The sequence below is a fragment of the Struthio camelus genome, chromosome 13 (genome assembly GCF_040807025.1).
Source record: "Struthio camelus isolate bStrCam1 chromosome 13, bStrCam1.hap1, whole genome shotgun sequence".
Classification (NCBI taxonomy): domain Eukaryota; kingdom Metazoa; phylum Chordata; class Aves; order Struthioniformes; family Struthionidae; genus Struthio; species Struthio camelus.
Window position 1 is genome coordinate 22,282,827 of NC_090954.1, and position 12,754 is coordinate 22,295,580.

Sequence of the window (12,754 nt, forward strand, 5' to 3'; positions counted from 1 at the left end):
TTACAGCTACAGGAACAAATAACGTTGACTGAGACAACCGGGCACTCAAGGCAACACGCAAGATACTATACTAACATTACTGAACGGATACCGCGTGATAGCACAACTGTTTGCTTGATGTAGTAAGCAAGAGAGAAGGGCAATGCAGCAAGCCACACACCCTGCGTCCTTCAGCAGATGCTCTCGTCTCTAAACCTTCACAGCGTGTTCGATCCTCCTTTACGGACGCGTGCCATTTCCCAGACACGCGGCCCTTCTCCTAGCCTAAGCTTGGCAACTCTTCCCCCAGCAAAAAATAGTCGTGAACGCAGAGGCACGCTCACGTTCCCACATTCCACAACCACTCGCAAAACACCGCAGAACAAACCAACCAACCCGAAACAAACCAGAAACAAAATGCGCATGTGCTTCCCCTCGGCAAGACGCACTGAACAGCAACGTGCCGGTACCCTGAGCTACGCCTCCACTTGCAAAGCCACCGCCCGCCCTCCTCCCCGTACAGGCAGGAAAGGCCAGGGCTAGAGAAGCCTAGAGCAGGCAGGCAGTGAAGCTTTTCGTAGAGAGCGAAAGTCTCGTCAGAGGCACTCACCGGGAGGGCGTCTCCGCTGTCGCTGTCGCTGCCGCTGCCGGCGCCGGCGCCGGCGGGCTCTTCGGGCAGCAGCGGCGCGCGTTTGTCGGGCGGCGGCGGGGCCGGCAGGGTGTTGGAGCCGCTGGCGCCCGGGCAGCGGCGCTGGCTCTTGCGCGAGTCGGCGGTGAGCGAGAGCTCGTGCGAGTAGGAGTGGAGGAAGGCGCGGACGCCGTCGATGCCCACGAAGGGCGAGGCCGGGGCGGCGCGCGAGGCCCCGCTGCCCGCGGCCAGCAGCCGCGAGCGGCGCCAGCGGCACAGGCGCAGCGCCAGCAGCGCCAGCAGGAAGGCGAGGAAGAGGCACGCCACGGCCGCCACGGCCAGCACCAGCCAGCGCGTCAGGCTGCCGGCCGGCTCGCCCGGCGCCGCCGCGCCGCTCAGCTCCGACAGCAGCTCCGCCACGCTCTCGGCCAGCACCACGTGCAGCGTGGCCGTGGCCGACAGCGCCGGCTGCCCGTGGTCCTTCACCACCACCACCAGCCGCTGCCGCGGCGCGTCGCGCGCCACCGGCAGCCGCGCCGTGCGCACCTCGCCGCTGTGCAGCCCCACGCGGAAGAGCCCCGGCTCCGTCGCCTTGGCCAGCTCGTACGACAGCCACGCGTTCTGCCCCGAGTCCGCGTCCACCGCCACCACCTTGGCCACCAGCGTCCCGGGCTCCGCCGACCGCGGCGCCAGCTCCACGCCCGACCAGCCCGCGCCCGCGCCCGCGCCCGCCGCCGCCGCCGCCGCCGGGTACAGCACCTGCGGCGCGTTGTCGTTCTCGTCCACGATGAAGAGCCGCACCGACACGTTGCTGCTCAGCGCCGGCGCGCCCCCGTCCTCCGCCCGCACCCACAGCCCCACCTCGCGCACCTCCTCGTAGTCGAAGGAGCGCAGCGCGTACAGCGCGCCCGTCTCCGCGTGCACCGACACGTAGGACGAGAGCGGCGCGCCCCGCACCTGCCCCTCGCACAGCCGGTACCGCACGCGCCCGTTCTGCCCCCAGTCCGCGTCCGCCGCCCGCACCCTCAGCACCAGCGCGCCCTTGCCGTTGTTCTCGGGCAGCCAGGCGCTGTAGCGCGCCTCGCCGAACACCGGCGCGTTGTCGTTCACGTCCAGCACCCGCAGCGGCAGCACCGCGCTGCTCCACAGCGCCGGCGACCCGCCGTCCGTCGCCCGCACCGTCACGTTGTACTCCGACACCTCCTCCCGGTCCAGCTCCCGCGCCGTCACCACGCTGTAGTAGCTGCCCAGCGAGCTCCGCAGCCGGAACGGCAGCCCCGCGCCCAGCGACAGCCTCACCTCCCCGTTCGCCCCCGAGTCCCGGTCCTGCACGTGCAGCAGGGCCACCACCGTCCCCACCGCAGAGTCCTCGGACACCGCGCTCCGCGACGACGTGACTGTCAGTTCGGGCGCGTTGTCGTTCACGTCCGTCACCGCGATCACGACCTTCGCCCTATCGGAAAGGCCCCCGCCGTCCCGCGCTTGCACCCCCAGCTCATGTGAGGAACTTTCCTCGTAGTCCAATTCATGGCTGAGAGATATTTCTCCGGCCTCAGGGTCCAGCTGGAACATCTGCGCTGCCACGTCGGAAATCTTCTGAAAAATATATTTCACCTCTCCGTTCAGGCCGTCGTCGGCATCGGTGGCTCTGACGGTGACCAGGGCGGAGCCCACGGGCACGTCCTCCCGCACGCGCACCGTGTACACCGCCTGGCTGAACACCGGCGCGTTGTCGTTCGCGTCCAGCACCACCACGCGGATCCGCGCCGTGCCCGTCCGCGCCGGCTCCCCGCCGTCCATCGCCCTCAGCACCAGCTCGTGAAACGCGCCTTCCTCCCGGTCCAGCGCCTTCGCCAGCACCAGCTCGGGCTGTTTCCCCCCATCCAGTCCCGTCTGCACGGCCAGACCGAAGTGCTCGTCGCCGCTCAGCTCGTAGCGCTGCAGGGCATTCCTCCCGCTGTCCGGGTCCTGAGCCTCAGCCAGGGGAAACCGCGACCCCGGGGCTGTGGTCTCGCTCACTTTCAGCTCCGTTTCTGCCTCTCGGAAGCTGGGCGCGTTGTCGTTAACGTCTCTGATTTCCACCTCGATCGCATAAACCTTCATTTCGCCCGCCGCGATCACCTCACAGCGCAGCACGCACTCATCCGCGGCTTCGCAGACCTGCTCTCTGTCTATCCTTTCCGCCGTCACCAAATGGCCGGTCCTGTCATGCAGAGCGAAATACTGCCGCCTACCTTTGTCGACGATGCGGGCGCCGCGGGCGCGCAGCGCCGCCGGCTCCAGCCCCAGGTCCTTGGCCACGTCGCCCACGAAAGAGCCCTTCTGCATCTCCTCGGGCACCGAGTAGCGGAGCTGCCCCCACGCCAGCTCCCACGCCGCCACCAAGGCGCACCACAGCAGCGCTCGCCCTCGCCCTCGCCCTCGCCCTCGCTCTCGCCGGCCCCAGCGCCTCTCTCCAGCCGACATCTCAAAGCTCGTGAAGACTGGCCCGCCGGCCCGGTGCCGGACGAAAGACGGGCCCGCGGGCCACCGCTCTCGCCGTACTCCTCCTGGCTGAACCTTCTCTCCCAGCAGCAGAACCGGCCGCCTTCCCCGCCGGCCTCTTTCCTGCGCTGTCCTTGCAGTGCGGCGGCGGCTCCTCTCGCTCAGGCTCGCTTCTGTTCTCGCGGTCCCTGGCTGCCGACCGACTCATCGTGAGCAAACAGCGACACTTGCAGCCTCCGACAATCACTGCAGCGCTCCAGCGCTGCCACGGGGAAACCCTGCCCACCTTTCCGCTCCCCCTGATCTGCACACGCCAGTCGCGGCTGTCAGTATGCCCAATAGCATTGCGTAGGGACACAAGACCACAGCTTCGCGATTCAGGGATGTGTGCGCCCCATCGTATGCCGCAGGCTAATATTAGATTCCCGCCAACTGCTAGGAACCTTCCAAGACTCGAGCAACGGTGGAGAAAGGGCATGGTAGGCTGTGATGTGAAAGGTTTGTAGGAGCAACAGGAACGTGGGCAAGACGAGCTGGAATAACGGTGCAGTGTGGCCGCTTCGGGGCCGGGGCCGGGGCGGGGGAGAGGGGGGCGGGAAACACAAGCCTTGCTTTCTGCAGCCGTCGTCTATGCTGCAGTACGCGGTGCCCTGTTGCAACGGGCGAATCACGTTACGAAAGGCCAGAAGAAAACCCTTTCCAGAAGGGTGGAGGCAGAAAACAGATGGGGTGTGGCGACGCACCTCGGCTTATGGAGCTGAGCCTTGGCCTTTTGCTGCCATTCTCACTCATTCCTCCGGACAGTTCTGCCTGCCACGTCGCTTACGTTAGGGCACACGAACACAGCAAAAGGCTGCCGGACTTGAGCAGGTGGCAGCCGCAGTAAAACCTGTACGCCTTTAACGTCGGACACCTTTCTAAATAGCACACGTATGCACCGCTGCACGTAACGTCCTACAGCGGCCATCCTAGTCCCAGCTCTCCTCGGAGCCCGCAGCCTCACACGGCTCCGTCGCTCCAGCACGTCGCGAAGCAAAAGCGGGGCTCTGCAGCCGCACCTCACTGGCTTCCAGGCGCCTTGGCATGCCCAGAGCCCCTGCTGCTGTAGCGGCCAACAGCCCACCACCGTGACTGAACTGAGGCGTTTCGCAGACACTCTCCCCGGGCGTCAAGAAAAATGCTCGGCGCCACCTCGCCCGCTCCCCCGCCCCCGAAAGAACCCTCACACCTGTGAAAGCCTTGCGGTCCTCTACAGAGGCCGGAACGAAGGAAATATGTGCCCAAAGCTGCTTCCGCAACCCACCTTTAGTTCATCGCAGGAATGGCATTCGGGTGCTTTTATTATTTTTATTACTCGGTTTGGAAAAGAAAGGTTTACAGACCCCCCACTCGGTAACTGCGATTCCATGCAATGCCACGGTTTCAGGATATGTGCTGCCCGACAGCCTTCATTCAAATAATGCCTTCATAGATCGGCAGGGACTACAACTCTTAGTTCAAAGCATGGGTGGAACACTGTTAAGAGACAGTCAGCATACCGAAAGGGAATTCGGGGGCAGCGGGGCAGGGGCGGAAGCGAATGCAAACGCTCTAACGGGGACTACGGCAGTTCGAAGCGACTCGCGCAATTTCTTTGCATCCATCCGCTTAGATTTAATATGGCTGCACGATTTTAGTTTCTTTCCTTACAACGACTGGGGCAAGGACGTAACAGGACGTTCTTCAACTAACTCGGCTACACAAGAACGGAAATACGGTATCAACTGATCGACGAAGTCCAATCAACTTGTTTTCTTTTTTTTGTTGTGGTTCTTTTTTTCTTTTCTTTTTTTTAAGGTGGTGGCAGCCAACCGCGGTAGTGGCTCAGCATCCGAGGGAAATTGGTGAGGCTACCTGCGACGGCAAGTTTCCTCTGGGGGAATCATTGCCGCGTCTCTTACCCCGGATCCCTCCCTACCCAGGGGCAACCAAGTGAGGGTATCCCACGCCGCTTTAGGAGGGAAGCGTCAAGCCATTGATTATGCTCACTTAGCGCTAGTCAAAGGGAAGCCTGCTGAACTGTCCCGCAGGCAGCGTCCCGGCGCTCTGCGGCCGCGGTTCCTCGGCGGCGGTGAGGCCGCTGGGGAAATCCTCTTCCCCGGCAGCGCCCCGCTCCGTGCCGCAGCGCTGCGGCGGCAGGCTGGGGAGGACCGGCTTCAGGAACTTGAACTCGCTGTTGCCCGAGCCCGTTGTGAGGCTGATCTCGTAGCAGTAGGCGTGGGGCAGAGTCGCCGTCCCGGCGGCGTCGGCCAGGCTGCTCTGGAAGTTGCCGGGGCCGTAAAGCACGGTGCCCTCTTTCGGCGCCGTTCTCTTGCGCACCTTGCAAGCGACGAAGGCTGTGGCGGACGCGAGGAAGAGGAGCGAGACGAGGGCCAGGGAGACGATTAGATACACCGTCAGGGAGCCGCCCTCGTCCTCCGGGGCCAGGCCGCTGCGCGGCATGTGCGCGTCCGAGAAGCCGTCGAGCAGGAGCGCGCCCAGCGCCGCCGTGGCCGACAGCGGCGGCCGCCCGTTGTCGCGCACCAGGACGAGCAGCTTCTGCTTCACGGCGTCCCTCTCCGTCACCGGCCTCCTCAGCCGCACCTCCCCGGTTTGCGCCCCCACGGCGAACAGCCCGGGGTCCGTTGCCTTGAGCAGGTGGTAGGAGAGCCACGAATTCTGCCCCGAGTCGGCGTCGACGGCGACCACTTTGGTGACGAGGTAGCCCGCCTCGGCCGACGTGGGCACCAGCTCGCTGGACGGCGGCGAGCTGTCCTGCGCGGGGTGCAAGACCACGGGCGCGTTGTCGTTTTCGTCCACCACCAGGATGCGGACGGTGACGTTGGCGCTGAGGGGCGGCGAGCCCGAGTCGGCGGCGCTCACCACCACCTCCAGCTGCCTCACCTGCTCGTAGTCCAGCGGCCGCAGCACAAACACGTTCCCGTTCTCGGAGTTCACGGAGACGTAGGAGCGCGGGGCCCGCTCCGCGGGCTGGGCCGGCGCCAGGGAATAGGTCACCTTCGAGTTGGGCCCCACGTCCTCGTCCGCGGCGCGGACGGCCCCGACGAGCGCGGCCGGGTCGTTGTTCTCGCGCACGTACATGGTGTACGACGTCTGGTTGAACACGGGCGCGTTGTCATTGACGTCGGAGACGTCCACCGTGAAGGTCTGCGTGGTCGTGAGAGCCGGGGACCCCGCGTCGGCCGCCGTGACGGCGAGGATGTACTGCGCCGTCTGCTCCCGGTCCAGGGTGCTCGCTGTCACCAGCTCGTAGTAATTCTTATAGGCAGGCCTCAGGGAGAAAGGGGACACAGAGTCTTCCAGGGAACAGACCACCTTCCCGTTGTCCCCGGCGTCCCGGTCCTTAACGACAAAGAGGCCCACCACCGTCCCGGGCGACGCGCTCTCGGCGAGCGGGCTGCGGAAGGAACTCACCACCAGCTCCGGCGCGTTGTCGTTCACATCCACCACCTCCACCACCACCTTGCAGAGCGCCGAGAGACCCCCGCCGTCTGTGGCGCGCACGCTCAGCTCGTGTTTCTCCGCCGCTTCGAAATCCAGAGGCCGGGTGACACGAATGTCACCAGTCACGGCGTCGATCTTGAACGCCGGGCGCCTGTGCCCCACCGCCTGACTGAACGAGTACCGTATCTCCCCGTTAACTCCCACATCCGCGTCAGTCGCGACCACGCGCAGAACCACGGAGTCCTCCGGGGCGTCTTCCAAAACCTGGCCTCTGTACCGTTCCTGCGTGAAGACAGGGGCGTTGTCATTTACGTCCAGGACAACGATGCGGATCTGGGCCGTCCCGCTCCGCGGCGGAGAGCCCCCGTCCGTGGCAATGAGGCTGAAACCAATCTCCGCTTGCTCCTCTCTGTCCAGCGGCTTGGCCAAGACTAATTCGACGGAACTGTCGCCTTCACTCTGACTCCGGAAAGAGACGCTGAAATACTCGTTCTCGGGAGCGATGCTGTAAGCCTGCAGGCTGTTGCTGCCAACATCCAGGTCCCGAGCCCCCTCCAGCGGGAAGCGGGACCCCGGCTCGCTCGTCTCCGGGATCTTTAAAGTCACTTGTTCCTCCGGGAAAACTGGCGAATGGTCATTGATATCCTCTACGGCCACTTCGATCCGAAAGAACTGCAGGGGGTTTCCCAGCAGTAACTCAAAGGAGAGCGTGCACGTGATGGACTGGCCGCAGATCTCTTCCCGATCTATCCTCTCCCTGACGGCCAGGCGGCCGGTCCTGCGGTCTAATCGAAAATGCTGCCGGCCGTCCTCCGAAACAAGCCGGGCCTCGCGAGCCCAGAGCTGCGCCAGGTCCAGCCCCGCGTCCTTCGCGACATTAGCGACCAGGGAGCCGCTCTCCCTCTCCTCGGCGACCGAGTAGCGAAGCGGCTCGGAGCGAACATGCGGCACGGAGAGAACAACACAGAGACAAAGCACTTGCCTTGCAGACGCCATGTCGGGCCCGGCAGACACCCTGCGTCTCGCGGATCGCCTGCCCGGTCCTCCGGGGAGCTTCCCGCGCGGAACCGCCGCAGCCTTGCGGCCGGGCGCCCCTGCTCGCCGAGTCCGCTACGCGGCCCGGATGGCTGCCGAGCTGGCCCGCCAGCGCCTGGCACGGAGCACCGCTCGCCGCCCCGCTCGCCGCCGCCGCCGCCGCAGCGCCGCCGCCGCCCCGCTCGCCGCCGCCGCCCCGCTCGCCGCCGCCGCCGCAGCGCCGCCGCCGCCGCCGCCGCGCCGCCTTGGCCAACAGCACCACCCTGCGGCCCGCGGCGGGAACTGCTCCCGCCCGGCCGCGCCGCCGCGCTCGCCTCCGCCGCGCCGCCGGGCGAGCCCGGCCGCGGCCGGCACGAGCCGCTCGCCAGGGCCGCCGCTGCGAAGCCGGGGCAGAGCGGCCGCGTCGGCGGCCCGGCCGCGGCCGTCCCGAGCGGAAAGCCGAAGGGGACACACAGTGCCTTTGCAGAGTCCCTGTGCCTGCGCCCGCTACACGGCAAGGCCTTCCCCGCACGCAGGTCTCGAGCTCCTCCTCCGCCTCTCTTGTTCACTGGGCCTTATTCACGCCCGCAGCCCCCGCTGTAGTCGCCCACGCACGCCGGAACGCCAGCTCCCGAGTACTCTGCGGCTAGTCAGCGGTCCGCGCACGCCAACGCTGGCAACTGTCGTCTTCTCTCGATCGACAGCGAGAGGAAATAAGAGGAAACACAAAAGCAAAAGGCAAAGGCAAAGGCAAAGAAAAAGAAAAAGAAAAAGAAACAGAAAAAGAAATAGAAAAAGAAAGAGAAAAAGAAAAAGAGAAAGAAATAGAAAAAGGAAAAGGAAAAGGAAAAGAAAAAGGAAAAGGAAAAGGAAAAGGAAAAGAAAAAGAAAAAGAAAAAGAAAAAGAAATAAAAGGAAAAGGAAAAGGAAAAGGAAAAGGAAAATAAAAAGAAAAAGGAAAAGGAAAAGAAAAAGAAAAAGAAAAAGAAAAAGAAAAAGAAAAAGAAAAAGAAAAAGAAAAAGAAAAAGAAAAAGAAAAAGAAAAAGAAAAAGAAAAAGAAAAAGAAAGAAAAAGAAAAGTCCTGCGGCAAAGCACGGGAACTACGCTGCTCTTCCAACCTGTCCGAGAGAACCATTGCCCCGGGGACGAGAGTTACAAGCCCCTCCCCGGGACTGTAAGCAAAGCGCATGAACATACAGATTACCGTACAGTTAGCTGTTTATCCCAAATGCCCCCACCACGCCTGCTAACTCCACTACGTCTTTTGCCGCTCTGGACCGCAGAGAGATGACTCGGGATGTGCTGCTCTGTGCAAACGTGGCTGCCTGAGGCAGTCCCTCGCATTTCCACCCGAAACACTTGTCAAGGGCTCTTCCCCTGGTGGGACTAATCAGGCTTTCCCTCGGTCCCAGGAAGGCTTACTCGTAGACGCGCCTCCCATGGCGTCATGGTATTCCAAGAAGTATCCGGCGGGGAGCGGTGGGGGAGGGAGGAGAAAGGAAGGGGTGATGGGGCGAGGGGACGAGGAGGTGCGGGGAACTAAACATACGGAGGGGCTGTTCTCACCTGATTAAGTTCCCCTTCACAAGCCGGCTGGGAGTGGGACAGGAGTTCCTCGTCCCTGTGTTTGCCCGCCTCAGCGCAGCTCTGCGGAAGAGGCGGCCTCGGGAGGACGGCTCGCAGGAACGCGCTGCAACGCGCTCTTCCCCGAGCCGGTGCTCAAGCACACTTCATAGCCGTAAGCCGCCGACAGAGTGCCCGCGCCGGCCACGTCCGCAAAACTACTGCAGACATCGCCAGTGGCGTAACCGTGCGCAGAGGCAGGTGAACGCCTTCCTCGTAGTCGACCCTTGCAGAGCTTCGCCCCCGAAAAGGCGACGGCGGCGAAGAGGAAGAGAGAGGAGACGGAGCACAAGGAAGCGACGAGGTAGGGGGCTAGCAGGTTCTCCTCGTCGCCGTCGCCGTCGCCGTCGCCGTCGCCGTCGCCGTCGCCGTCGCCCTCCGGTTTGCCCGCAGGAGCGTGGGAAAGCTGCAGGAAGGCGTCGGAAAAGCCCTCCAGCAGGGCGAGGCTGAGGGTGACGGTGGAGGAGCGCGGCGGCTGGCCGCTGTCCCTCACGAGCACGACGAGTCCCTGCCTGGCCGCGTCCCGCTCCGCCACGGCCCGCGCCGTGCGCACCTCGCCGCTGTGCAGCCCCACGCGGAAGAGCCCCGGCTCCGTCGCCTTGGCCAGCTCGTACGACAGCCACGCGTTCTGCCCCGAGTCCGCTGTCGGCGCTTTCCTCCAGCGCCGGCGCCTCCTCGTTCACGTCCGACACCGCCAGCGCCAGCGCGGTGCGGCTGCAGAGCGCCGGGCTGCCCCCGTCGCGGGCCATCACCGTCACGCTGTGCTCGGACGCCCGCTCCCGGTCCAGCGCGCTCGCCGTCACCACCTTGTCGGAGCTGCCCGGCGACGCCACCATCGCGAACGGCGCCTCGCCCTCCAGCTCGCACCACACCTTCCCGTTCTCGCCGGAGTCCGCGTCGTGCACCTTCACGAGCGCGACGACCGTGCCGGGCGGGGAGTCGCAGAGCGCAGCCGCTCCGGCGCCGCCCGGCAGCCCAGCGGCAGCAGCCGAGCGCACAGCAGCACGGCCCTGGCTCCTGCCGAGCCGCTTTGTCCGTGCCGGCTTTCCACTCTCCCCAGCCCGCGCTGCGCTCCGTCCTCCTGCCCCTTCCCTTCCTTCCCTGCCCGTCCGGCACACGCCGGCACCCGCCGGCACCCCAGCTCGCGGCAGCGACCCCAGCGCGGCCGCTTCGGCCGCTGCTGCTCTCCGCCAATCTCCCCCGTGCTCTGCTTTCTCTCCGCAGAGAGCCGCGGACCCCGCCTGCGCTGGCTGCTCGCAAACTCTCCTCTAGCACGGTGAGAACCGCGGGGCAGACGAGAAGCGTCTTCCCGACCGCTCGCCGCCTCTCCCGGAGGCTCCGGCGGCTGCGGCTGCGGCTGCGGCTGCGGCAGCGGCTGCGGCGCTGCTCCGCCTCGGGCAAGAGCGGCACCCGCAGTGCCCGTGCCGCAGCAGGTCTGCGCTTGGATTTCTCCTAAGGCACACCAGATGCTGTAAAGCCTCGTGATTAGCTGCAAGGAAAAGGGAGAAGTAGCCGCAGTTCTTGCAGGAAAGACATCTTGCTCTTTCCTATTTGAGGAGTCAGTTGCTAGCCTTTCGGGCATGGCCTACGTCACACTGTTACAGGGACATGCCAGTGGAATCACGAGGAATTTGGGAGCATTCCACCCAAGCAGCGCTGAGCCACTGCACGCCAGCTGATGCCTGCGCTCGCAGCAGCCCAGAGGCAGCCCCAAAACGCGTGACTTAAGCACGGTGACGTGCAAAGGACTCCAAGGTCTCTTCCACCAAGGGATTTAACCGCTTCACCGAGCTCTGCACTTTTCCTTTCATCCGTATGTCTGCACACACACATACACACACACACACACACACACAGCCCCTCTGTATATACAGAAACCAGCAGTACTTAATTAAACCGAAGTAGGACTAGAACGATAAGAAAACCAACAGACTCGTACAGACAAAGATTTCGTAACTCGAGAGGACCTCGAAGCAATATTACGCTCTGAGAGTGGTGGTTTTTTGGGTTGTTTTCTGTCTCTCTCCGGTCTGATTCCCCGACTCGGGACAAACACTAAGAGAGACATTAGTGCGATGGAGCGATGAAGAAGATTCCTCGTGCACAGGATGGAACTTATGCTCCGTCTGGAAAGGAGACTCGTCAAAGCCGTTTTGCGCTTCTATTTCAGGTAAGCCACATCATTGTTGGTAAAGCCCCGTGCTTGCTTAGTTGCAAGGAAAAGAGAGAAGCGGTAGGAAATCTCGCAAGACCAAACTACTCCTCTTTCTCATCTGCAGGGTCAGTTCTGTCACCTGACGGCAGGCCTGCGAATGCTTTCCACCTTTGCTCAGTTTCCCCTCTTTGCTCGCGCATGTGTCAGGGGCTTGTTCTGCAGTTTGTTTACCCAGGCAAAAGAGCAAATAACAGTTGATGGAGAATTCTGCCTCCTGAAGGTAACACGCAGGAGTGCCTGCTAACCTTACTGAACTGCTTACTCAACTTGCCCCTTGTCTGTATCTCTGCCTGGCTGGCAGAGGAAAGGGAAGTACCAAACAGAGTGGGTTCCTCGCCCACAGGCACGCCCTGGCGCTGACTCCTGCTCTGTCCACAAAGCCCTTGGGGTGGGCTTGGCTGAAATCTCTGCAGCTCGAGGTCTACCCTAACAACGCTCTCACACTGTTCTGCTTGAGCACACGGCCTGTGTGCCTGTGGGAGCTTCCAAGCAAAAGTCCTGTTATCTAGCCAGCCCATCTAGCCAGTCCTGCCTGCACCTGTGGCCTTCCTCCTGCCCTTTGGGAAGGCCTGGTTCCAGCCCGGCGCTGGAATGCAGGATGGCACACCAAGAGGCGGGCCGAGTGTCCTCTAGTCCTCTAAGGTAAGGACAGCCCAGAAGTAGCTGCTCTTTGCCAGAAGCACTCTGCACCGCAGCGTCCGTCCTCTCTTAGCCCATAGCCAGCTGGAGAGAGGGCTGTCAGAGGTGCCAGTGGGCTTGCAGCTGCTCCCAGTGAGGCAAGTATTTCACTGATGTCATGCACAGCTGCTCTGCCACAACCCTGCCTCAGAAATTCACTCCCCGGGCACCTGGGAGTCAGTGAGGCCCCGAGTTGCGTGCTAGGCCCTTAATTCTCACTGTGGTCTCTCGGCAAGGCGGGAGGCTCATTTTCAGAGTGTGGGCCTCTGAACCTCGGAGTTACGAGACATTAGGAGAGATTCTGGTGTAGCTTCTCTGCTTCTTCTTCCTCTGCCGTGAAACCCCGTCTTCAGGTGCCTCTGAGCTTGTCTAGGGAGTCAAGTGTTTGCGGCAAAACAACCCTGACAGGTTCAGAAGCAAAAGCCCACTCCATAAACCTCACCTAGGAAGCCTTCTCGCAAAGAAAGCTTGAAGCTCAGGGCTAGCCAAAACTTTCCTACAACAACAACAACAACAACAACAGCCACGAAGCAATAAAGGAGTTGAAACAGACAGAAATGATGGAGGCCACAGGTTACGACTCTAGACTATGCCACTTGCAGTAGGCACATAATGAAGGTATTGAATAAGTAATAAATATTAAAGGAGG

The 12,754-nt window shown here is 62.8% G+C and overlaps 2 protein-coding genes across 2 annotated transcripts; both read right to left on the reverse strand.

The window, feature by feature from the left end:
• On the reverse strand, positions 1-3,270 carry LOC138069188 (protocadherin gamma-A12-like). Its single transcript, XM_068960116.1, has 2 exons — positions 590-3,270; positions 1-6 (listed from the first exon to the last, which is right to left on the reverse strand). Exons 1-2 carry the CDS (start codon positions 3,071-3,073, stop codon positions 1-3), a joined length of 2,490 nt encoding a protein of 829 aa, XP_068816217.1. The 5' UTR covers positions 3,074-3,270.
• A 1,767-nt stretch (positions 3,271-5,037) lies between these two features.
• On the reverse strand, positions 5,038-7,778 carry LOC138069152 (protocadherin beta-4-like). The gene has a single exon (XM_068959913.1). It carries the CDS (start codon positions 7,568-7,570, stop codon positions 5,126-5,128), a length of 2,445 nt encoding a protein of 814 aa, XP_068816014.1. The 5' UTR covers positions 7,571-7,778; the 3' UTR covers positions 5,038-5,125.
• Between the last annotated feature and the right edge of the window lie 4,976 nt (positions 7,779-12,754).